General features: G+C 33.9%; 2 protein-coding genes across 11 annotated transcripts in view; both read right to left on the bottom strand.

The window, feature by feature from the left end:
- sky (GTPase-activating protein skywalker) overlaps positions 1-23,227 on the bottom strand; it is a 51,483-nt gene extending 28,256 nt beyond the window's left edge. Inside the window, exons 1-3 of one of the 10 annotated variants that reach the window (XM_068294153.1) lie at positions 23,108-23,227; positions 19,975-20,218; positions 2,908-3,433 (exon numbers count right to left, since the gene is read on the bottom strand). In XM_068294153.1, coding sequence (XP_068150254.1) covers positions 2,908-3,055 — 148 coding nt within the window. In that variant the 5' untranslated portion in view covers positions 3,056-3,433; positions 19,975-20,218; positions 23,108-23,227. Of the gene's footprint in view, positions 1-2,907; positions 3,434-19,974; positions 20,509-20,733; positions 20,782-22,404; positions 22,527-23,016 lie in introns of those variants that run through there. The other 9 variants (XM_068294159.1, XM_068294155.1, XM_068294158.1 and 6 more) reach the window with 9 other exon arrangements.
- A 144-nt stretch (positions 23,228-23,371) lies between these two features.
- Positions 23,372-27,114, bottom strand: Mtp (microsomal triacylglycerol transfer protein). The gene is made up of 6 exons (XM_068294417.1): positions 26,914-27,114; positions 25,584-26,356; positions 24,602-25,523; positions 24,001-24,544; positions 23,765-23,932; positions 23,372-23,707 (listed from the first exon to the last, which is right to left on the bottom strand). Exons 1-6 carry the CDS (start codon positions 26,957-26,959, stop codon positions 23,554-23,556), a joined length of 2,607 nt encoding a protein of 868 aa, XP_068150518.1. The 5' UTR covers positions 26,960-27,114; the 3' UTR covers positions 23,372-23,553.
- Positions 27,115-27,686: the final 572 nt, after the last annotated feature.

The raw sequence follows: 27,686 nt of genomic DNA, 5'->3' as shown, positions 1-27,686 counted from the left end.
GAAAAGGTTGAACCGAAAAAGTCATGAAAATTTCCCCGATGCATAATAAAATTTTTTGTATTGTCATTTCAAAGAAACAAAAAAGAAAATGGAAATAAATGTATTTAGATTTCATTCTCTGCTCTGCACACTTTCAGTGTTAATCACAACGCGCGCGCAAAAAAAAGAAGAAAAATAATAATAAATAAAAAGAAAAGCTACGGCATATGAAAATCCAATCAAATTAAAGACACCTAGAAGAGGGGCAGAAATGGGGGAGGCAGAGCAAAGATTGCATTTATTTTTAAAAATATTAATTGGCCGCTAGCCAATTGCCATAAAAACGTGAATGATTTCTCGTTCTTGGTGTTTGTTTTTGTGCAAAAATTCTTAAAACCAAAAGAAAAGTGTGTGTCAAAAAGCATTTATCTATATATACATATATAGATAAATCGAGAATATAAAAGAATATTCTTCTCCGCAATGCGATCAACCTGAACAAGCAATTCTATAGATATATAATATTTGTGGTTTTTCCATTTGCTGCTTTCATTTTGAGTGGAAAATCCAAACCATATGCAAACATACCATTACATGGTCGACTATATGGATTCAGTTGATGTAAGTATTTTCGTAGAATTGTGCCATTATAAAAGGCTAGAAGATGGATCAAGGCCATTGTCGTCAGAGCCATTAGCCATCCATAACCAGGCAGCAGAAGGGAAGTTTCGATCGATTTGTTTGGATTGCTCGATTGCATTTAGCTTATTGCGAATTGGTATCGAAATTGGAATTGCATTTAATGCATTTTGGCATTTTGACAAGAGATTGAACGGGTTTTTGGGGTGGGGTGGAAGAGAGAGAGACAGGAAAAGACTCGATCAAAGGGGCATTTGTAAAGTTGTCTAAACCTATTAGTAAATATGTAAGCCAATAAACTGAAAGGAAATACATTAATCCAAATATTTGCTATGAGTTTTTAAGAACAAACCTAAAACATATTTTCCTTACTTGTTTTCCATTCATATTCAATTCTTATCTCTCTATAGTATAGAAAATACTTCTTTCCTATTTAGCTGATCACCATTGTGTTTTTCGGACTTTGATAATATTTTAATTTCAGTAGAAAAATATACACAACTTTTCTGCTTGTTTCAGAAACTTCTTTAAACTGCAACATATTGCTTAAGGATTTTCTTTAATTCGTACCACTTTATGGTATATCTAATACCTGGGCCCTATTTAACTGAACAGCACTGTGTGTTTTCCTGATCTCTTTTATTGAATTCATTTCATGGCTTTGATAATTATCTTTTGATTTGAACATTTTCAGGAAACATTTTTGGTTTACCTTCATTTCTTTTTTTTTTATTTTTATGTCCACCCATCTTTTAAGTTTAAAATTTTGCCATTACGTTGTTATGTTCTTGGCTGTTTTTTTTTTCTGCACCAATTAGATGCACATGAATAAATCATTTTGAAATGTTGTAAATTTTAATTGGCTTTGATGGCAATATTCAAATTATATATAGTTTTACCACAACGCCATTTTTAAATATTTAAATTTTCTTGGTGTTGGACTTGTTGATCGAACAAAATTTAGCTATCATAAACATTTTATTTTCACCTACTGTTTTTCAGTATTATTTGACAAAAATAATGTAGGTCAATGAGTTGTATAACCTTTTTTATCTTTCTCTTCTTTTTGATAAGGTTGGTTTTTTATTTTTGTGCTTGGTCGATTATTGTCGATGGAAGAGGTGCAAGTGAAATGAAGTGAAGTGAGCTAACCCATTGACTGGGTAAACAAACTAACAAAACAAAACGAAACACATAATAAAAAAACAATTACCATTTAACAATATTTTTTTCATTGTTGTTGTAAATTTATGTAAATTGCAATTTGCATTTTATATTTTCAACACACAAATAAACAACAAAAATTTCATGTGCCAATGAAAATGAATTGAATAAACACAACCGCAAGCAGAAAAAAAAATAAATTGAAAAGGAAAAGAAAGAGACTGAGAGAGTGAAAGAGAAGGAGAACATCGAAAAAGAGGCTGAGAAGAAGATTGCATTAATGCCTGCGGGTTAACCAAAACAAAAAAATTGCATATAAAATCAACATGAAACCAATTTGCTTCAAAAATTTCAACAGTTTAGAATTCCACCATATAGTTTTAGAAGCACTGCATACCTTATACACGAAATATCAGTTCATGCAATATCGTATGATGTCTAAAAAGGCATGAAATTTACTATTTTGTTTATTGTCCATAGCTAATATTAAGCTGAATATAATTTATTTAGTTGTTTACTTCTTTTTTTTACACATTTTTCCTTTTCTTTGCTCAAGTTTTGTTTATTGATTAATCTTCTTGCAAAAACGAAGAAGAAGAAGAAGAAGGAGAAAAAGCAAAAAATTTATGTACTTGCTTTCATTAAGAAACATAAATTAAAAATTTCTCACTCAAAATATTTTTGTTTCGTTTTTCGTGGGCGTGTGCCCGGTCTGAAGAAACTCGTGATGTGATTTCATTCAATGGTACACTTAAATCAATTTTTGTTACCCTGCAGCAATCATATTCAGAAATGGGGTATATCTGTCCTAAGGAAGTCCTGGAATCAAGTGTGGCCATTTCTGCCTTTCTATTGCATATAAAAATCTCTTATTTATTTAGTTACAGGGTAACTCATAGTCATATCATTTTCAACAGAGTGGTAAAAGTTCTTTTCTTTTGTATTCCAACTAAAAAGAATGCTCCAACTTTTATTTGTATTCCAAGAATTTTGTTATTAGCTGCTGCTGCCACTTGCTAATTCATATACTTTATGTTTATTTTATAGATCAACAGATTTATCAAATATACTTAAGTTATGCCTGACCGGAAATCGTTAATTATTTATAGGATTTATTGAACTTACCAGTTTGCTTTGGTATATTGTAAAAGTCAAGTGTTTTAATTTCCGATGTTTCCACATGTGGTGCAAATCCCTCATATAGATCACTCTCCTCCACAATTCCGCTCAGTTTATCGGCCTGGGCCGATGTATCACCACGATGATATGGCATTTTCTTTGCCAGCTTCTTATCCTTAGATTTATATATATATAAAGTTATATATGTGTGTAGTTGTAAAGGATTTTCTCTTGTCTTATGAGCGATAAATTTCTGTTTCGTTGTTATTGTGAGGCGATGATTCTATTCCTTTTCCTTTGTGTTTGTTTCTTTTTTTATTAGTTATTTATTTGTGACTAGATAACTTGTTTTTTTTTTTTATTTGCTTTTGCGTGATTGCTCTGTTATTAGTTTTGCTTCTTGCTTCTTTTTATCCTTTTTGTAATTTATGGAGACAGAAATACTCCAATACGATGATGCCGCGCCGAATTCATTATAATAAACAATTTACAACAAATACTGCAAGGGCATAGTAGCTCAATATTCCAAAAACTGCAAAGAGACAGAGAGAGAGAAAGGAAAACGAAACATCAATCAATGGTCTGGAAATCAGTTTAATGGCATAGAATTTATATTGTAAATAAACATTTCAAAATTTCATAATTGACTACACTAGAACTGGCATGGAAAGGGGTAATTTAAAGCATCGACCCTATTTATACTCAGCCAAAAATGTGCTAACCACCCTGTATACATATGTGTATGTATATTTGTGTTTTTTTGATTTTCAATATTTTAGCTGTTGCCCTCACTAGCCGGTTTTAAATGTTTCTAATTAAATGCCAAAACCGGCATAAATATTTTATTTAGCAATACACACACACAAAAAAAGTGTAATATATATTACACGTATAAAATACAGATGTTCTTACATATATGTATATGTATGTATATGGTGGTATATTATTCATTTATGTATATAAAATAAATGCAATTAAATTTAAAAACAGGGCCAAGCAAAAATTTTCACACTTTAACACGATGCCATAAACTCTAACTTTGTTTAAAAAAAAATAATAACTTCTTAATCAGTGAAACGAAATTTTAAGAACTGGTTAAAGCCTATTACGACTAGAACAGAGACTGATTTAGGGCTTTGAAATGGAAATAACTTTGCTTCTTAAAGTTTGTAATAAGCTGAATGTTTCTATTAACAATGTCTCCTTGATGATATGTCCTTATCTACAGGACATTACAAGTTTTCAATATAGTGAATTCTTCGACTTCTTATTGCATACTTTAGGGGTCAAAGTTTTTCATTTTTACGGATCTTTCTATCCTTAATGTTATAGCCAATAATTAAACACTTTTTTAGCTTCTTTGATAATTGATAAATAATAAATATATTTTTATATTTTATATTATTTATGTATAAAACGCATAGTTTTTTAAAATATATTTGTAATATTATTTAAACTATCCATCTTGTTTGAAAATTCCAAGCCATAACTAAAAAATCGTATCAAATAAAACGTATAAATTCTTTAAGCAAACTGCAATCAATAAACATAAATTTAGTAATTCCTTTAAATTAATTTCGCTTTCATTTGCACGGTTGACACTTTAGCATGCTAAATAGGCAAAACCAAAAAAAAAAAACCAACAAATGACAAAAAAAAAAAAAAAAAATTAGTCAAATGAGTTTTGCTAAATCGAATTGCAAATTTCAATTGAAATTCTGTTAACGTAAAAGAGAGAGAGGGGAGCAAAAAACCGAAAACAGACAAAGACTAAGCAAACGGACAGTCTCAAACACAAGCAACAAACACTTCTCATTCAGTCAGTTTCATTTGACATTTTTAATGATTTTGCCTGTCAACGGACTTTGACGGAGACACAGAGATAGAGACAGCCGGCGGAGACAGCCACAGACAGATAAGACAGATAGAGAGAAAAAGAGAAAGAGAAAAAAACACATAGACAGGTGGGAAGCAAAGAGTCTGATAGATAGATAAATAAATTGTTGCGTTTAGTTAAGAGACAGTAAATTGCTGCAGTCAATTGTTGAAACGAAGCGAACAAACTTACAACTAAATAAGGTGACAAAGAAACAAAAAACCTTAAGAAAAACTCAATTGAGTATCCTTCCTTTGTTTGCTTAATTCTTGAGGTTTTTTTTTTGTATTATTTTACTTTAACCAGGGTCAAATTAATAATAACAAATATAAACAGATAGAAGAGCTCAGTCCCAGTCATAGCCGTGCTCAAGTTTAATTGAGGTAGACGCTGCTGCTTCTGATGCCCACCCACTTAAGCCTCATTAATTGCTTTTCCGACACACACACACACACACACATCTAAACGCACACACATCAATTGAGAATATATGTATGTATGTATATTACACTGGTTTCTTGTGATAACAAAGTGCAAAATATCAAAACTATTATTCTTTAACGCTAACAAAGTGCAGTGCTTCATTTTGAATAAAATTTTGTGGCTAAAAATAAATGAATTCAAGTGCATGAAACTACACTCTCTTGGAATGACGCTAACCGTTTATAAAATTTATATCTACAAAATATCACGTATACGTCATGTTAAACACACAAAATATCAAAGCCAAAATACTTTCAATTCATTTATGAATTTGCTTTTGGAGATAATTAAAATTAAAATTGGGTCATGTGATTCTTTAAAAGTTTAACCAAACTCAAATTTAATAAAGTTTCTTAGAAAAATTAGTCGAGCAACAGAAATGCGGCTCTTATTAAATATTTACATATATTTGAAAAAATACTTTAGCTCAATTTATTAGCAATAATTTGCCTCATTTAATACCATGACACGGAATGTCAAAACTGTTATTTCTGCTTCTTTGCCTTGACTGCCTGACTAACCCTGGAGACATTAACAGCTGGAACTGCCATTAAGTCTTTCTTTCAGTTGTTTCTAATGTCTTGTCTAATGACAACAAAATCAATAAAGTCCGCCACACATGTTAACGTAACTGTCAGTTAAATGTCTTATATATTTACCAATATTTACATATAACAATTTTTTCAAAAAAAGTTATGTGTGAAAATTTTCCAAGTGATCCTCCTCAAAAGTTACGTATAAAGGAACATTTAAGATACTGACTAACTAACAGCGTTCAAGAACGTGTCCAAAATTATAGTTAGAAATATGTAACTTTTAAATATTGTTTGCAAGACTCTCTAACTTTCATTAAAACACATTTCTGACTGACTAATCTCTTAGTCTTGTTTTACCCAGTTTCATGTCCTATAAAGAATAATTCTTTATAGTTAATAATTTGCTCTTTAGTTTTATTTTGATTATTTATTATCAAATATCATCAATGATGATTCATTACGCTATATTTTTAAAAAACTATTGGGTATTTATCGCCCAAGTGCTGCAAAGAAATATTCATAAAATATCTTATAGATACGTAAAAGAAAAGACAAACAAAAAAAAACCAGTCAAATGTGCATGCAAAAACGCATAAAATTTGCAATCTTCTAGTATTTTCTGCTCAAGGTGCCTTAACTCAAGTTATAGTATATATATATATACATAGTTATGAATTCGTATATGTAGATAAAGTTATTAAGCAATGTTGATTATTTTTGATTCACTTCAATTCAAATTCAATTAGACATAATAACCCAACTAAATGTTGTTATTGCATGGAATTGATTAGATCACGAGTGGAGGGGAGGGGACGGCCACCTCTGGGCAAAAGCAAAGTTAATTAAAACATTTATGCTAAATCAGCTGACACAATGTCATGTCGAATGTCAGCAGAAGTCCACCGAAATGTTTGTGTTGTGTTGTTTTGATTTGAGTGGCGCTGGAGGTCACAAATGTCTGGTCAGCAAAATACTTAAAGAAAAAAATTAAAATCAGCAATAAAATTACAGGTTAACAGGTGCTAATCAAAAGCACATTGAATAGTTTGCCACGGAAAACCAATTCAAAGCGTGGGTGGGATATAGATGATGATGATAATCATCATGATGGTCATGTGACGTAAATTCCTCCGGCTGGACATTTGGCCAGTCACATTTCTTTTCTTTCCCCTCTTCACCTCCCCTCAATGTAATTGTTTATGCAATTTGCGTCAGTTTGTGATAGAGAAAACTTTTGACGCTCGTGTAATTTTCCATGACATTAAAAGTTGATGAAAGTTATTAGAGCTCTTTTGCTCGCTTATTATATAAGCTACTTAATGAAACTATTAATTCTAGTTCCATTTGAGTTTGAGTTTCAGAGTTAAGAAACTAAGTAGCTAGTACTTAGCTGGAATTTTGTCTGGTTCCAATTCAAAATTAAGATGGCTTATGGCGTATAAAGGTAAACACAGAAAATGAAACTAAAACAAAAATAAAATTGAGTTTTGCTGAATTTGTGGTCTTCTTTAACCTTGATATGACATTCAGCTGATTATGTAGCCATATATAAAAAAATATATTTTAAAATGTTTCTTTTATCACACGTTTTTGAGAACACAAATGTGAAAGTAGAAATTATAAACATTTGAAATTCTTATCGAACATATAAAAAAGGATTGACATTTGACCTTTATAATATACCTTCTGACAGTTGCGTTATATTATATCTTTGATTATCTTTCTCCTCTACTATTAATTATCCTTCTGACGCATACGGGTGGTTTTTTTACTAGTCACAAATTTCCATTTACAATGCATTGAATGATAGACAATTTTGTCCTAGAAATGTCATGTGCAGGCAGTTACCATTGATAAGTACTTAATTACTATATACTTGGAGGCGAAAATAAATTGAAATATTTAGTGAGTGAAAAACTAGGTCACCTGTAAGAGATTGCGGAATGCCAAAATGTGTGTGTATGTGAGTGTGTGTAAATACTTACAAGTCTACAAGGAGCAACTATTTAGTTTGCCACTTGTTACAAAATTTGCATATGATATGAGTTGTAAAAGGGACTAAGCCCTTCTGTTGAGATATTATAGTTCAACTAGAAGGGGGTTTTGGGGTTAGGCAAGGGCAAAAGTAGGTAAAGTAGGCCAAGCAGCTGTCATTTTTCAACCCTTTTTGGGGTACAAAAAAAGAAGTGCAATGACTTGGCCCTCTTTCAGGGACATTTAGCTGTGTAGCTCAATTCAAAATTGTGTCAATTTAGCCAAAAGCAAATACGAAAAATTATGCCATCCAGCCAACAAAAGTCCTTAAAGTACCGAACCATTCATTGTCTGAGTGTATGTGTATGAGTGGGTGTGGGTGTGACAGGTCACTTTGCGTCAGCAATATAGAATTGCGTAGTGGAAAAACTGGGTGTGTTATATCCAAAAGAGAGAGAGAGAGCGAGAACCAAAGTGAATGGAGGGGCAAAGAGAACAAACTTGGTTAACAATGAACGTTACGCATGTGCCACCACCATGGAGAAAAAGAAAGAGGGAGGGCGGCGACTGTGTCGGTGCCAGTCGGGCAAATAACTGAATCAATTTATGTTGTAAGCAACACGGCGGGGGCTACAGGAACAGAGGGCATGCAAAGGACACACAAAAGCTAAGTGAAAATAGATTGGCAAGGAAATCAACTTGTCGGCGTATAAGGCAAGGACGTACACACACACACACATCCATGGATATATACATGCATACATATGTATGTACATATACACAAATAGCAACAAAAACAATTAAAATCCGGGGCTCAGAGATTGTATCTGCACTGTGAGAAAAAATGTTGTATGAAAAAAGACAAGTTAAAGGCTTCCGAATTAACAGTCTATCCATATATATATCTACATTTACCGAGTCGTTTTAGACTTTAATGTGAAATATTTTCTTAACATTTTTTTGTGGTTTTATACCAAGGCTATGATTCCTCTAAACTTTTGTTTCGCTTTCTACGCTTTTGTACGTTTTGTTGGCAAGTGTAACAAGGCTTGACCTGGTTTTCAGCCATGCGCCCCACTCCGCAGCACCAACACCAGCACCCCCACCCCCACAATGTCTCTCGCTCTGACACGCCATCTCTCGCTATCCCTGTCTCCCTCATTTGTTGCCCCGAGACGAGCAAGTTTTGTGTGGCAGACTTCGTGACGGCAACAAACACATACACACGCAAGATTTGGCCGTTTTTTCGTTTTTCTTTTTCTCATTTTAAGCTATATATTTTTTGGCAACAAAAGAAAAAACCTGTACAATGCACTTGCCACAACAGTATATACTATATATATATATGTATATATATAAGATATATGTGTATATGTATAACACAGAGCTCATGTAGCCAACTCCGAGGTCAATGAACCATACAAAATTGCAATTGCAGCAGCAGCAACAATAGCAGCAGCAACATTTTTATTTCATAATGATTACATATAAAAGCGCATAAGAAAATCACGTGAAACGGTCTGGAAAAGCGGAAAGGCAGTGGGGGCCAACAAATGGCACACAAAAGTCGTCGTCCCTCAGCCCAAACAAAGGCAAACAGCAGCGAAACAGCAGCGAACGACCACTTGAAGTCGCCGGGAGCCTTCTCTAGATGCAACTTGGCTTAGGCTTTTCCACCAACTCCCAAACGACATTAGCAGGCAGCAGTAACAACAGCAACAACAACAACAGCAGCAGCTTGCCCATATAAATGTGTTATGTAAGCGTGCATTTTCCACATTTTTTTTGCTCTCTCTCTTCTTGTTGTTTTTTTTCCTATTCGTTTTTCGCTTTGACTGGCAGAAAAGTTCGCAATGCAGCCAAAAGAAAAACGACGAAAAAAATGTAGTCAAAGTGCAACGTTAGCGACTCGCAGAGAATGCATGTAAAGAAGAATGAAAGAACAACAACAACAGCCACACAAATAAAGCAAAAGAAAAGAAAAGAGAAGAAGCCAAATGAATCACTACAAAATGTTTACTTTCTAGTATACATACATAATCAAAGGGCCATTATACATACATACATAGATTCGGCACATTACACATACGCCATGTGGTCAATTTATTTCATCTTCAACGGGCTAGACAAAGTTACATGAAATCTGATGTTTTCCAACGGTCTATTGAATTTTTGTTGCACAAATTCGTCGAAATATCTGAATCGGAGTAGCTGCAGGTTTTCTATTAAATAAAGAAAACAATCTATGGGTGTTGGGAGCATTTGAGGATTGAAATTCGTTGCCTTTGGATTTCGTCACGAGTAGAAAATCTTTATTTATTTATCCAGAATCATTTAATCGATCAGTACAAACGCGGTCATAAACATTTGGATCGGATCAAGTATTCCAAGAAAAAAAAAGGAGAACGTATAAAGATCAAGAGTCCAAGGGTTAAAAGTCCAAATTTTTGTTCGTTATAAGGATAACGAAGGGAAGGGAAGTAAGGACTTCCCTGTCTTGTTTTTACTTCTAAACCATGTTACAACATGAATGGATTTCTATATAACCCCCATTAGGCATTGTAAATTGATTCTGTGGATTAAACACATTAATATAGCTGCGTATAAGGTAAATATAATAAAAATGATAATTTGATGATCTTTCCAATATATATTTCATACTCCTTCCTAAGAACAAGATTGATCTTTCTCTGTACTCACATTCAGTTTCATTTGAATAGCTTTAACACAATTTGCTATTTGGCTCAACTTAAATCAAAAGTCATGATTTACAATTTACCCTGTTTATTGTTAAGAGGGGCGGGTGTCCAAAATACCATTGGACAGATCTTGAGTTCTGAATTTTAATAAAAATTTGGTATTTTGCTTTTCTTGCTCTGTATGATTATGAAATGGATTTAAAATATTTTTGTACTGTGTCCAACACCAACGTTTAGATTGCTCAAAAGCAATTAAGAAACTATTTGATGCTTCCATATGGTTAAACACAAATTCCTAAAAATATAGAGAAATTATTATACCATACGATATACATATACGAAAAATATGTACAGATATATATGTACATATAGAAAGTCATTAAATGAAACTAATGTGCACATTTTGTGGTCATTTTGCTATGGTCAATGAAATTTTTATGAAGACATCTCCAAACAGCAGTTGCACTCAAATTACGACTAATTACACATAGAGCAAGACATTTAATAGACTTTCGGCCATATGCTGTGTCCCATTACTAATGGGGTCTGACCCCCCGAAAGATAAATGGCAACACATATGTATACCAAACACACTACACTATACTCTAACAATAATAACAAAAAAAGAGAGGAAAAAACATAACAAAAAAATAATGGTAATTGTAAAGTCCCTAGAGACTATAAGGCTAAAACTATAACAGAATATTCAGTAGTAGTAGTAAAACTGGTAGCAGAAGCTAGGGGGGGGGTCGGTAGAAAATATACAAAAAACATTTGCGCAATTGCCATACACATATGCAGGAATGTACGATGTGTGATTGAAAAGCTGTGTATATATTTCAAGTAAAACCACAAAAAGTGTTTTCGTCAGCATTTATTTTGAGTTTTTAGATGGGATTTATACTTTATTAAACTTTAGTCATTAACCAATGTATACAAATCTATACAAAGTGTATACAATTAAAATAGAAACAAAACAAAATGCTAACAGTTTCACTACTTTTTAGCCAACTCTCGTTCTTTCAAAATTTTATCACACTTCACAAAAATGTTAATTAAAATGTTGTAAAAATTTAACATTTTTCAATATTTCACAATTACATTTCTTTCTTAATTCTTTGTGAACTAATTTCAGTTAGACAGCGCATAAAAATATATAGTAGATAAAGTAGTAGGCATTGTCTATACCGATGATGATTCATCTTATGAAAATAATTTGGCAATTGAAAAAAGGTTCAAAAGTCCAGAGATGTTTTGGGATTTGACTGACAAAAGACTTTTAGATCGATTAGAAAGAGACACATTTTATTCGGAAGGATAATCAAGAAATTGGGCATTTTCAACATATCAAAAAATATTCTTAAAATCTACTCCATGTAACCATGTCTGTCTGTTTATGTCAATTTCTTGCTATTAATTTATAACCTCCAAAAATATATATATTTTTTTTTTGGGAACTAAAGTATACAAATTGATGGCCCCCATATAAGATATAGTGCCATAACAACAATCGGTCCAAAGTTTTGAGTCATTCTACCAACTGTGTCATTTAGGTAGTTGATGTTATATAATGTAATACCAAGTTTCAATCAAGAACCTCAGAGACATGGCAATCACCTATGTATGTAAAGACGCGTAAAGAAGACAATGGGAAATTAGGGTCTAGCAAAATATAAAAGGGACAGAAAGAGACACACGGAAAAAGAGTTTGAAATAGCTTTATGGCTAAGAGTTCGATAATTTGTTTATAGTTTGTTCAGTTGTAATTCCCAAAGTGTATTAGTTTTTGCATTCTATAGCTAAGGGCAAAGTCTGCTAATAAATGAATTTGCTACGCACTTATGATAAGAATTCATCCCAGACACAATCATCAAGCCTACTTATTTTTAAATTTTTATTTTATTTTAAGCAATAAACACTTTAACTAAAATGGGGAATAACAAGTTTGTTGTTTTAATCAAAAAAACTAAAAGTTAATTGATATTATGTGACTTAATACACGCGTTAAGGCCAACCATAAGAACAAACGAAAGCGGTAAGAAATATGCATAATATAAGCATACGCATATCATTTACTGTTCTATACATATATTTGAATGTATATTTCACATATTGATAAGATATGGTTCAGTTTTTAAAGTCTATACCGTTTGCTTGTACCCGGAATACAAGAGCTGATAAGAATTATTAACTTTATTTATGTATAAATTTGATTTCAATTTTGATTTTGCAAAACTGAGCTTAACACACACACTGGCACCCACACACATATACTGGCACACTCGGTCATGTTGCTGATAAAAGATAATAAATAATATTGTCAACTTGGTTGGTAATTTTGTGGGTTGATGCAGGTAAGCAAGTCATATCACGAGTGAAAAAATCAAACGTACGGCTATCAGTCTCAGGTAGTGTCTCTGACATTGATTGTAAATCTAACGTCATCATCTCAAACATCATAAGATCATTGTCATTAATAAAAAGCAACAAATTTGGACTCTATTTGGTTTATGTGCTGCTGCTTGCACTTGTGATATTCTTTGTATTTGTATTTTTTCAAGTTTTTGGACTGATCGAACCGGTTCGATGCCATCATCACACATAAATATTGTGGTTTTGCGAAAAATAATAAATAAATAAATAAGTAAAATATATATATACATATATAAATTCACCTTTACCAAATTGTGTAAAAGTCAGCAGCGGCGGCAACGTTCTATACCGTGTGGTGAGTTAATGTCGTGACTCAACTTTTTTTGTACAACAATTGCCTCAACGAACGAACACTTGTTTGGCGTTTCAGCGAACTCCACAAATGACATTCGAGAGCTCAGCTGAGACCAAGACTCCATCTGCCCCCACGTCCTCCCCCTTCTCTCTCTGTCACCCTTTGGTTGCGTTGCAAGTTGAGATGTTGTCGTTGCCGCCGCTGTCACGTGCTTTCAAAAAGTTTTTTGTTACGTTTCGCTGTATTGGCTCCATCGCCATAGTCGGTCGTCGTCGACTTTGTTGTTGTATTTATAAACAATTGGGAGGCTTGTTTCTAAATATTTATAGCATGTCCATGTATGTATTTGTGTATTTTTTGGTTGTAATTTGGTATCGCTCATATTATACAATACCATTTTAGGTTAAGCACGAGTTTACTTTTTATACTTTGTGTCTCTAGGGCATAAAAAAGGAGCGGTCGGTATATAGAGACAAAGTTTATAAACTATTTAATTCTTTACGAGTATTTCAAACGAGTGATAAAAGTGTTCATTAGGATGTAATAACCTACATTCAGGGCATATATTTATTTTAGGAGCAGGCTGTTTTGCATTTGGGTCAACTTTTTTTGCCAAAAGAATATGGCAAAATCGAATTGTACTAACAGTGGCTGTTCGTCGGATGATAAATTGAGGGTACCTTTCGTTTTTTTCCCTAAGAAAGTGTTGAAATTTAGATATCCCAAAAAGATATTTCCACCTCAAAGGCCGATTTCCACCAGTTAAGTTACATACATACATACTCTTAGATTAATCCTAGTTGGTGGCTCAGTGGAAACCTAGTCTAACTAAAGGATCATGAGTTCGAGCTTCGACTTATGAAGGTGGCGTGTTCAAAGAATTGTAAAACAACAACAAATTTTTAACAGAAGTGGAATAAAGATTTTTTTTCGTACTTATTATGAAGTATCTGGAATTCGTTGCTCCCGGTTCCGATTTGATGTGGCAAATGTTTGCTCAAAAAAAAAACCCAAGACTTTTTTGCTATGCCGAGATATTTTCATCCCCCTCGTTTCCTATCCATATGTAGGTGGGTGTGGGTGTGCGTGTGTATGTGTTCGTGTGGCGCGTAATGATGTTTGTTGTTAACTTTCTTAACTGATTTTAATACTTTCAACATATTGTGTGATCACGTTCATCGAAAAGATGTTCAAGCATACAACAGACAGCAGACAATGGGACAATACTTGCTAATTTCATAGACACGCAGCAGTAGCAGAACGCGAAAAATAACTCAATATGCGAGATTTACGTCATTGACCCATTAAACGCCACTCGTAATGTAATGGAATCGTTTATACTCAACAAATGAGTTTTTACACAAACATATTACTCATTCAAACTCTTGAAAATGAATGCACACAATAAACTTTGAGATAATCAAAAGAAATAAGTACCATTTAGAGTAAATTTTATTGATTTCCAACGATTAATTTTGACTGTGGCATGTCACCTGTTGCTACCCGTCGGCGTTGTAGTCCTTAAACGTAAAAACGCAAATATTTTAGTCTTTAACACGTGCCAATTGGTTAAATTCCTATGGTAAACAGAGCTAATTAATTAATTACGGACCCAAGTATGGACAGAGACTACGATGGACGTGACATTTACCACAAAAGAATTCCAAAAAAGGCGTGCAAAAAAAAAAATGTCATAAATGCCGCCCACAAAAATACAGACAAAAAGAATTTGCAAGGGGGCTCAAATGATGTTGATATGCAATAAATTGAATTAGTTCAGTTCAGAGCTGAGAGCAAACCACACACATAATAAATTAAATCATTTCAGTTGACAAAGTAAACAACAACAACAAGAAAACAAGGGGCATAAAATATGCAACAGACAAATGAAAACAAAAGAAAAATTCAAGCAAAGCCTAAGAATTTTTATGCGGGGAGAGAGTTTGTCATTCCAGAGGAGACTTTCCTGCCTTCTGTTCTGAGTTTCTTGTTTTCTTTTTTTTTTCAATTGAATTAAACGTTGGCATTCCCCTATATAGGGAAGTTAAGTTCAGTCACTGCGCTGCGTGGCTTGTAGACCTTTTTTTGTTGTTCTTGTTGTTTGAGAGCGTAATTCACTTTATTCAAATATGGCATAATAAAATAAATAAATGCCTATATGCAACATACACAACAACACACCAAACACACACACACGCAAGTGAATTACGCGCTATGTGCAGCATTGTTGCTTGAAGTGGTTCGCCTCGAACCTCAAAACAGAGAGAGATTCCGATACAAAGGCTTTTGTGCCCAGATCGGCCGGATGTTATCGGGCTTGGATATATGCATGTATGTGCCTACATACTATAATATATGTAAATGTTGAGAGTGTGTGTGTGTGTAAGTAGTTTCGCCTGGAATTGAGCTTTAACTACAACCTCTGTGCGAATTGAACTTATCTCAATGAAGAGTGACAACCAGCAAGCGGTTTTTAAATATTTACTTTCTGCGGACAATTGTCCCCCTTTCAACTGAATCATATCTGAATGCACTCCACAGAGAATACGATGGACCAACACTTACTTATCATGCATTTCATGATTATTAGTCTCAAGTAAATAACATAAAATTTATATTTACAACATTTAAATTTTCAATTTACAAAAGGCTTCTAACTGTGTGGGTTCATCTTTTGTAAGTTTTATCTGGGATGTTACAAAAATAACTCGTCAAAATGTTTTAAAACTTTAAAATTGACTCAAATTTTTATTAAATTACTATAGTTGGTTAACTTTAAGAAAAACCATCGCCGATTTTTGTAGATTTCTTTAGGAATGCTGTGCTAAAACCTTTTGGCAAAATATATATTTTTAAATTCTTAAACTTTTGAATGTGAATTCAAAAGCAATACTAATGCATTGAAAACTTTGGCTAATCGAGAAACTAAATTGTTTAAAAATTGAGAGGGCTTCATTGCAGGTTTGGGATTCGAATTCGAACCCTACAAAGAGCAAAAGTTTATTTATTAGTCCTTTGAGAACTTATTTGTCTCATTGATTTCATTATCAAAACTCTTGATTTTAGATATAATTTCTGTGTCGTTTAACTCGAGTTAGCAACACGAATTTAATCAAATTTACCTCATCTACTATATTGACATAAAAACAAGTAGCAAGTAGTTTATACTTATTTAACCGTTACAAGCAATATTATCACACGCACACTAAGGCAAAATCAAGGTTATTTAATCAAGGGAAAATGTAAAAATATTTACACTATAAGCTCAATAGAGTCGCCCACCCGCCGCTTGCCCTCTCTCTCTCTCTCTCTTTCACTCCCTCTCTATCTCTGTCATTAGCCATTAACTGGGCTCAGTTATTAAACTTTTATTCATTAACCAAGCATAGCAATATGATTTTATTATTTTGATATACATACACACACACAAATGTATGTATATATGCGTTATTTTTGCAGTTGTCGCTGTTGTTGTTGTTGTTGTTGATGTCGGGCTTCGTCAATGAAATTACTTGCACAAATTAATGCGGCACAATTACCGGACACCAGGCTCAGCAGCAGCAGCAGCAGCCTGAGCCTCAGACCCCAAATGCCCCTCTGGGTCTCTGCCCGACCAGACAATTGATTGTTTGGTATCTCGGGGGCATATGCTTTGTCGCTTTATAACCAGAGAATTACTATATAGACATTAATATATATATAGGCATTCATATCGCTGAAATTAGTTTTATTTTTGTATTTTTACTTCATTGTATTTGTGTTCGTTTGTTTGTAGAGTCAATTTTGTGGGCGTATGTAGTATGTGGTCTCTGTATCATTGCGAGCTTTACGACGAGTTGTACTTGATTTAATCAATTTGATTAGGATTTATTAAGCATGGTGTGGGGGTTCTCATTTCACTTAGCCCAAAAATAACACGTACAAATACATATGTACCAATTTTACGGATTGTGAGTAGAATATTTCTATTTGGTATTTGGCGATATACAGTCGAAATAGGATTTAAGACCTGTTCTCGCTTTCGTTTATTATTCGATTTCAAATAGTGTAATATTTCGAGGATGATTCTTAGTATAAATACATAGATTTTTTCGTACCAACTGTTAAGTCACAAGAATTATTTGTTTTGATAGTTTTAAAAGCAGTCGAAGGTCAATTTTATTCTCGGTTTCCAAATGTTTTCAGTCGGAATATTTATGCCAAACCTGACAAACCTGAGTTATTTGTTAAAATTTGCTGATACAGTAGGCAAAACAAAAGTAATTGAAACTTAGCTTCGAAAACGAAATAATTCAAAATGGTTCTAAATTGCTATCGTTTGCAAACATCGTTGGTTGGATGGTTTCCCACCTTAAGTTGTTTGTTGTTAAACATACCCATAGGTCAGGAGACGATTATAAATAATGTGTATGTATAATTTTAGACAATTTATTGATTTTCCTATTTCACCTGGACACGAAATTGTTGATGATTAAGGGGGTGGAGAGTCGTTTGCCCTTTCATTGGGTTACTAGTTCAGCCCTAAACTAGCAGGTTGAATGAACTTTTCGTCTTTCGTCTAGCATGCAGGTAAATTGCATATAACTTAAAACAAGTCACAAAACACTATTGATTACATATGACGCATACATGCATGTATAGAAGTAAACCGCATTATTGTCATCTAGTCACGTTCAAGTCTAGAAAATCGCAGAAAAATGTCAAACTCACACACACAACGCATTATTGATGCAATATTCAATTGAAAGCGACATTGACTTATTGCCGATATTCGGATTGATATTCTGTCCGCTGTCTGCAGTTGCATTTGCCGGATCTATAATCGTGTTGATTGGCTACTTTGCAACTTTTAAAAGTCGTTTTCCAACATGAACGAACGATCTAATGATCATTTGTGACAGACAGACAGACAGTCAGAAACAGTTTAGCCAAAATATAATTTGTCTACAAGTCTCGATCGTTAAGCTGGGCAATGTTTCTTTCAATCTCAGTGGGAATAATTGGGTCGTCGTTCATAGTGGGCAATCTCTTTTAATTTTTTGTTTTTTTAGATAAGATAACTTGGGCTAGGCCAAAACGAAATTGGTTTTATTTCTTGCTCAAAGTGTCATTATGTGGTTGCAATTTTTTTGGGAATTATATGCCATTAATTCTTTTGAAAGTGGGCGGTGATTTCTTCTTTTGCCAAGGGCCAATTTAAACTTTAAACACACCCTATGAAAATTCTTAAGAATTTCGATACTGGAAACACTTGTTGAACTTATTTTTCAAGTACACAAACATTTAAGTATTAATTTAACACAACAAATAAATAAATAAAAAATAATAATGACTCATATTCTTAGGAATAATCGTCAGATCAATTGCAGCCCTCCTGTAAATACCTGTTAAAGTCGGCTAAAAATAAGCTTGTAATTGAAGCCAAAAAGGTGAGGTTTGAATCTCTTATTACCTTATTGTTTAAGTCTAATTACGTGTAACCAAAACAATTTCTTACATCACTAGAAGAAACTTATTCGTCTCGGTTGTAATCAAATATCACAACTTTTCAAGCTCCCCAAACTCGTAAATTTTAAACAAAGCGTATGTTTGTCTGTCAAAAAAAAAAAAAAAAAAAACTTCCAAAAGTTTCATAAATTACAAAATACAAAAAATTCTTCTGCCTTTTCGTTTTCAAAGATAATTTAAGGCCAACTGCAAATAAAACGTTAAAACCCTAAATAGACAAGACACTATATAAATTAAAGTCTCACCATAGAACAACTTATTTCTACTATTATCAAAACCAGAAAAAGAAAGAAAAACGAACCTGCAAAACATCATAAATTGTGCAAGGTTAGACAGAAAATATATATATATAAACTTTATCTAATCAGTTTGCTTACTACGAGATTTAGCCAAAAATACAAAAGAACCAAAGGGTTAGGCTAACTTTAGCCAACTTTACAATTTAGAGTGTCTATCTATAAACTTTTCTTATTTATGTGCCAAGTAAATAAGGAGAAAGGAAACAATGCAAGTTTCGGAAGGATTTTCTTTTAGCTTTTCAACTTTTCAAAGGACGTATTCAGGATTTAAATTAGAAGGGGAAAGAATTTAAAAAGAAGACATGATAATAATGAAAATTTTTAATATTTTCTAATCTGCCTTCAAATCAGTTCAAATAATACCCAAACGATTTGGATATTACTCTGTTTCACGTCAAATTACTTTGATTAAACTTAAAAGTTTAAATGTATATGACTGCTATACGATAAACAAATCAAAAATTATGCCCTAACTATGGCCATAATGCTGAAAATTTCCCTAGATAAAAGTATGTGTAATAAAAATTAAACGATATTCTTGGTATGCTTAGTAAGGGGAATTCCCATCATTTTTATGGGGAATTTTTTGATAATAGTTTTTGAAAATATACAAAATTTGTAAGAAACTACTCCAAAATATACAAAATTCAATTATTTTTACTGTAATTTAAATCAGTAATACCTTTATCATTAATTTATCAAGTGTCTATACTAAAACTCAAGTAAGCAGCAACAACAAAAAAACTCCTTACTATGCTGGTAGTATTTCCATGTTTGTTGCCAATGTCAAATATAGAATTTATGACCAAGTAACACACTGACTCATCCGGAATAAATAAAAAAGAACCTATCAGAAATATTGAACTTTTAGACTCGAAATGATTGGCATAAAGAACATAAAATGATTCATTGATAGTATCACAGGAATTCCTTAAATCTGGTAGAACGAAAATGGAATGCATTTACATACCTGTCTCTTTTTATTTTTTCTTGGTGTGTGTGTTTATATTCTTTCCTTCGTAGATGGTTTTTTTTCGCTGATTTTTATTTTTCACGTTTTGTTTTTGTTTTCTCTCTCTGTGTTTCTTTCTTTGCTTCCTCTGCACACACGCGAATGGTTTTATTTCTGTGTTTTGCTTGGCTTCTTCGTTTCTTTTTTTGTTTTTGGGATAGTTGCCCGTCGTTTGTCGTTTTCACCTTTGAAATGGTATATTCTAGAATATTTGTTATAAGGATTGATGTTTTATTATTTAAGCGCTTTCGCACCTAAACACACTCACAAACACACGGGCGCACACAAATTGTTGACCCCCTTTTATAGGATAAATCCTTTTTTTTTCTTGTATCTCTTTAATTTTTTTCGGAATTATCGAATATTGAAACTATTAATGCCGCGGCAACTACCTTCCGCTGCGAGTGTTTTTAATATTTTGAAGAAATCAACTATTTTCAAAAATAAACAATTTGTGTGTTTTGATGCTTTTTAAATTTTTGTAATAATTTATTTTTCGGCGCTTTGCTACTCTTTTTACTCTTGAAGAAAAACTCCGACCGCACATCCGCACAATTTGAAATCAAAAACAACAACAGAAACAACTTCAGAATCAAGATATTTGCTTTTTGAATTGAAAGTTAATATATATTTTTTCTTTATTCTTTTTTTTTCGCTGGCTTTACATTAACCGTTAGGCAGTGGTTTTATTTTAGTTTTGCTTATTATTATTTTTACCGTTTCTCACTAAATTCACTCGATTTGTTTTGTTATTGTTGTTGTTGCCCGCCTGACTGCTGAAAATGTACTGAGACTGAGACATGAAAATGTGAGACTCCTCCGAATATGGCCCGAGTCTGCTGGCCAGACCAGACCACGACGACACTCGATTTTAACCGCGGCGAAAGCGAATTGCTATTGGAACAGTGGGCACTCCCTATGTGGTTCGATTCTGAAAACACGAAACACGTCCAAATACCAAACGAGCTACTCGCAAACCATTGAAATTATTATTAATAGATAAGGCAAATACAATGATATTATTTACTTACACTACAACTTCGGGATGTAGGAATTGAAACTCCTCGGTTTTAAGATATGGCGGATTCGATAACTTGGTAAAACTTTAGCTTATTTACATTGCACGTTATTTACATTGAAATTTAAAATGAAATTAAAATTGTTAAATGAAAATAATAGATGTATTAGCAATAAGTGTGTAAAACAGATATCAATGAAATCTACTCTCAATTTTGAGAGTTATAAAGTCAGATCTTTTGAAAAATAAGTTTAGAAAATAAAGAACAAAATAAGTAACTATTTACAACTACCTAGAACTTGCATGGAACTGTAGAATTTCAAAATCTGGAGATATTTTTTGCGAGAAATGATATTAAATTGTTTGCAAAACGTCCAAAATTTTCATAAAATGAAATCTTTTTAAAGTCGAAAAGGTTTTTAATTGGAATCTTCTTCTTTGACTATATGCAACATTTTAGCAAAATGCAAAAAAATGCATGAACAATTAATTTTATAACAAATTGTTAAAAAATATATAAAAAGAATATAAAATACTAATTTGAACTTTATTAATCTTTATAAAATTTACTCCTTAGCTTTAACAGTTTAGTTTAATTAATTTTGTCGAAATGTCATTTGTAAGTTGAATGATTGTCTCAAAAAGTATTCATATCATACATACATATATAAATAAATATTAAGAAATTTCAAAATGTTAATTTATGTAGAAGGGGGGTTGTTTGAAGAATTTGTTTGACGGCGCCACTGCAAGGGCTTTTCCTAAAAAGTTTGACAGCCACTACAAGGGGGGTTCGCAACTCGATCCAACATGCAAGAGTCGAACACGAACAATTGATGCCAACGGCGAACCGATGAGGCCAACTCCAACATGTTCGCCGTAACTTTTTGAATATTCGCCGTAAAGAGAGAATATTCGCCCAGAAGAGCGTGTAATACCGTTACCAGTTATTTGTGAGAGCGCAAAAGTTTAAGAGAGTGCGCTAATGTAATTGTGTGCGTGTGTTATAAAAGAGGGGAAACAGTGCTGACGAATTCTGCTCTGTAGTTCATTTTAAAAAAAATATTTTTGGTTAATGTGACTTTTTTCCACTTCATTGCCATTATATTAAAATTACATTGCAAAGTTAAAAAGTTTTTAAGAATAATACGAATTTTTCAAATGTTATATATATTGTCACAATGATCTGAGATCATTTATCATTGATTATTTTAGAGCAAATTTTCATAACACAAACACATAAATAAAAATGAACTAGTTCACTCAAACCGAGCATCACTCTCATGATCGTGAGCGAGTGGGTGACAGCAATTTACACACATACAAACATATGTAAATAACAAAAAAAATATACATAGATAATAATTTACCGGCATTATATATTTGCAATGCAGTATTTTTATTTGTTTATTTTATTGATATTAATAATTAATAGTGGATGAAAAGAAACACACATTTCACAATGTTTCGCAACGTGGCGTAAATTTTAGCACGAATCTCTTGCATAAACAATTAAAACCTTGATGCACTCTTAACTTCACACGTGGTTTTTTATTGGCCAACTCTACCGGGTAACAACAACAACAAAAACTAAATTCCCATGCAATGCCAAGAACGCTCTTCCGTTTTTGTATGCGTGTGTATGTATGTATGTATGTGCCTATGCGTCTGTAGAGTGCCAAAAAAAAAGACAAGAAAAAATTTCTTGTGTACAACTACAAAAAAAAAAACTTTGTAAATTGAATATTTGTTAACACTTTTTTGCTTGCATTTAGTTAGCACAATATCAGCCATAAATAACTGCACACAACCACTCTCTGATATTAGCAACGATTAGCAACAATTTCAGTCAACAGTTGGCCATATTAACCAAATAAACATTATTATTAGGAGGAGGGGTGGGGATGCTGGAGGGAATTGCGACAAGCCTCCCCCATACATACATACAAACACACACACATTACATTACAGTACGTACGTACATACAGTGAAGTATTTTTGTTGGCCTAATTTTGCACTGGGTGTCTCCCTTTCTCTCTCACGTTTTTTAAATATTTGTTTAACCATTCGTACTTTTTACACTTTATATATCACACAATTGCTTTGCCTTTCTCATTTATCTGTGATTTTGTTTTAAATTTATTTATATTTATTTACTTCAGTGTCGTTGTTTCTGGCAGCACTCAATTTTAACTAGTGTTGCCAGAAGGTAAGCTACAAACTGTCTGGCAGCTCACCTGCTTATATTTATGCTGCACAAAAAATACCAGCTAAAAATACCAAATTTGTTTGAACCAAAAAGGCGCAAAATTTAAATTCAAATCAAACATTTTTTTACAGAATGATTATATGGTATAATTATTACAATTTATAAAGAGTATTCATGATTGTACAAAATTTGTTCGTTGTGGAACATTTACAACTAAATTGAGTCTTAATCTCTTTTTTTTTTTTTCGTAAAAATTCTGGAAGCATACTAGTTATTTAGTTATAAAAATGTAAATTTAGCAATCTCAATTTTAGGAATTTGCATGTATTAAGTTGCACATTTCGTTGTTCTTTTGATTGAGGGCAAATGTGCAACCAGGTGATTTGTGAATAAGTATAGAGCGCCAATGTTTGGTATAGGATCTTTCCACCTTATGAAGATGGACAGAATGAACGTTTTGGTAACTGGAAACATGGAAATAATTAGAAATAGTTCAAATATGGAAGTCTACGGGAACTTACGTTAGGAGCTGCTCGGAACGTTGAAGCTGCATGCACAACTTAATGCCACTATAAAAGTCCAAATCTGCTTGCAGACTTAACTTGGGCTCATGGGTGAGGGTGAAGTCCTGCTGTAGCTGTGCATAAGTAAAGCCCACAGCTAGATGACCAACCACAGCGCTACCAGTACTAGAATAAGGATTAAGTAGAACCAAAATAAATAAGTTACATAAATGAGAATTTCAATTTAAACTCACTTTTGCTGAATTTCAGTCTGGGCATTACGATTCCACAGACTGAAACCCACTTTGCCATTTAAATCCACACTTTTGGCTCCTAGCAAACGTAAATGCAATGTGGCACCCGATGACAATATCACATATTGTTCATGATCCTGATTTAACGTGGTAGCTTGATATGCAGGCGTCGAATCCGATGCGCTGCCACCCCAAACATGGCCCATCAGCTCAGTTTGTCCGACGAAAAATACGAGTGGTCGCAACTGTGATCCTTGCACACTGATTTCCATGCCAGCTGTGACTGTCTCCTCGCCAACGATATCATCATCAGGTGGTGTGGGATCATTACCTGCAGTAGAATCATCGCCATCGCCCACCATTGAAGCTAAGCCGGCGGTATATATACCCAATTTAAAGCTACTGACTTTAGAGCGTCCAGCTTCAAGTAGAAATTCCACTGAGCCACGTTTCAATATGCCATTATACACTTCCTGAGTGCTTAGCAGAGACTCATTGAAGCCAGGTGATTGCGACAAGGGACGAGTCAATACAGTGGTAAGTCCTGAAAATGGCGTGAAAAGAGTTTAACATTGGAAAGTTCATGAAGAACAGAACTTACCCTTTTGTCCCAGAACATGATAGTTGTTCACCTTCGAACGCTGCGTCAATTCTGCCTTCAACAATGCACGAAAACGTGGACACATCTCTGCTAGCATTTGCAGCTTTTGCCAGACATAAGTCTTAATCTCAAATTGTCGATCATTGGAGGCCAGAAAGTCTAGCAAGTGACCCAATTGCTCTGATGATGGACGCATCTCCAAAATAATATCCAGAGACAAAGTACGAGCAGAGCTATCAAAACGTCCGCTGCGTTGATAAAAGATTCTCTCAAACACTTGACGATGCTCTGGGGTAAATCTCTTGACTGAAAAAGATTTCAGTGCTTGCAGAGCAGCCACCGATAGCTTGGAATCTTCCTGATTCAGAGCCTGCTCAAGCAGCTGTTCAATAGTAGTCGAATCTTGAAGATTCTGCAGAGCACGTATATACAAAAGCGGATCCTCCGATTTCAAGCCATTCAGCAAATAATTGCATATCTGTTGTAGCAATGGATCATTGTTATCCAAGTTACTCTGCCGTGTCAAAGTAGCCAGAGTCTGGAGTATTGAATCCTTGAATTTCATTTGACCCTGCAGTTCCAAGAGTTTGTACAAATGCTCAAGTATGCTCCTCTCCGGATGTGTGCCCACAGCCAGAGATTGTAAATACTTTTCCAACAACTCCAATTGCTCCGATGTGCTATCGGCTTCATGATACAAATGGCTGAAGGTGGCATTATGGGCATCAAATGTCTGCACGGCTCCCAACAAATCCACCAACTGTGAAGCAAGTTTGGGATATTTCCCTAGCAACTCCTCAAATTGATCTTGTTTGGTGATGCGGGCCAAGGGTAAAAGTTTAGCATATGCCAAAGCTAGCGATGATTTGCCAATATCTTCCGTTTGCAATTGTTCGACTGATAATTCCAATTCTTCCACAAGCTGCAATTTAAAGAAGATTTAAGAATTTTGTCCATACATCTTTGAAATATATATACATACAGTTTGTTCTTTTAGTTCACTTATTTGGCCATCCACGTCTGCCTCCAGGTCAAAGACACGATACCACTCCAAGAGACTCTCAACGGCTGCTTCTAGCGTGGAAAAACTCAACTGGGTAATCTCTTCTGCAGATCCTGAACCCAAATGCTCAAGAATTAGATTACTCTCCACGAAGCTACCCACATCTGGCTTCAGTTTAAGCCTCAGGCGATGACTCTCTTTAGATTCAGCTCGAAGCAATAGGCCATCGGCGGATAAATCGTAAAAGATTTGCTCTTTTGACTCCTGTGCTATTCCCAATGCATCTTCCGGATGATAGCTGACACGTAAATCCCATAGAGCACAATCGCGTTTGGTTTTCTCCACTCGTGTGGAGGATTTCACCTGATACGAGACCCGACAATGGCCCGAGACATCAAGTTCCTCGTCACCCGCATACCGTAGCTGGAGCAGGGAAGCAATGCCCCGCTCTAAATTGAGCAGTGATTGATCACGCCCGGTATGGGCTATCACCTGATGGGGTTGTCCTTTGACCACACTGATATAGAATGGTCTATCGGGCAGACTAGTTATAGAACGTTTCACTCCTTCGGCACTCACACGACTCTCGCTGAGATAGACTTCCAGCAGTTGATCTTCATCTTGATTCCATACAGAATTAATTTTCAAGTTCGTTTCCAATTGATAACTTGCCCTTTGATCGAGGCTCACGTGGTTCTGTAGCTTGTACAGCTGTTGACTCTCCGGAGGAATGAGGCCGGCTTGGATTTGAGCTGTGGGTGGAAGAAGAAGACCATAGAATGGAGGACCACGTCATTTTGTAATCATTTATAACTTTCACCAGAAGCAAACAAGCTAATCTTCAGCTTCTCTATACATATACATATATATAAGTAAACACGCTTGTGTCTGTGTGTGTGCCAAGGGTTATCAACAAGTTGTTTAAGTCACAGTGTGTTGGCAACCAGTTTATTTTTATATTTGTAATTTCCTACATTGTTATAAGCAATATTCATTAAAATTTTTATTTAAAAACCAGTACTTTTGGCATTGAACATTTTAGTTGTATACTTTATATATGGTTTTTAATTTAGTCTTATATTTGCCCCACTGTGCTTTCACACTGTGTTTTTAATAACAGCTGCTCCACTTAAAAATCTGTGTCAGATATAAACATTCTTATGTATTGTTGTTGTTGTTGCGGGATGGCAATGTCAATGCTAATAACATTTAAAAAAGTTCATTCAACTTCGTTTTAACTATTCTCTCTCTCTCTCTGTCTACGTGCTTAGCATTTATTAATAATTTTTATTAACAATTTCTTACTCACCTATGCAGCCAAGAGCTAAGAGCAACCCGGTTTTTAAGAATTTCATTTTTATTTTATTTTTTCACTCCTTAATTTGTTTAAACTTATTAAAATTTACCTAAACTTAGTCATTTAGCCGGCATTTATCACACAAAAATAAAACAATAAGAGAACCCGCACACACGACTTCTCAACTTGAAAACAACAATAACAATGGCTAGAGATGTGCAAATGAGCGATAACACAATTTATTGATAACTCAGCAACCCAGAAAACATTTTCTAGAATTTGCGCGCATTTTTTAAAGATTTCAAATGTTTTAAAAATATTTCAGTTTAAAAATATGCAAGCATTTTGTTTATTATTTTGTTTCATATTTATTTCATCATCTGTCAATAGGAAAAAAACTGTAGGTAATAACACTAACCATAGAACACATAGATGGGACAAACTCATGTTTTTTTGATTGCAAACGCTAGCCTAGTCATGGAACCCCAGAGAACTTCGGGAAAACCCGAACGCTCGTACTCTCAATGAGAGCGTAAAATGGGGAGAGGGCCAAGCAGCTACAAAAATAATTTAGTGTAGCACAGACTACAGAACGATGAAGGCAGGCCTATGTCGCTTGTGATTTCGTTCTGTCTATGTATGTGTACACTCGTCGGTACATGCTCAGGCTTCGTAGTGTGTGTGTGACGTGAAGTTGTACAACATCGCATTTCAATAGCTCGCTCGACCAAAATTTTTAATTTTCGACAAAACAGCGACAATGCGAATAGGATATGCCCCTGTCG

The sequence above is a fragment of the Drosophila tropicalis genome, unplaced genomic scaffold (assembly GCF_018151085.1).
Source record: "Drosophila tropicalis isolate 14030-0801.00 unplaced genomic scaffold, ASM1815108v1 contig_845, whole genome shotgun sequence".
Taxonomy (NCBI): domain Eukaryota; kingdom Metazoa; phylum Arthropoda; class Insecta; order Diptera; family Drosophilidae; genus Drosophila; species Drosophila tropicalis.
This window is presented reverse-complemented; position numbering and strand designations above follow the sequence as displayed.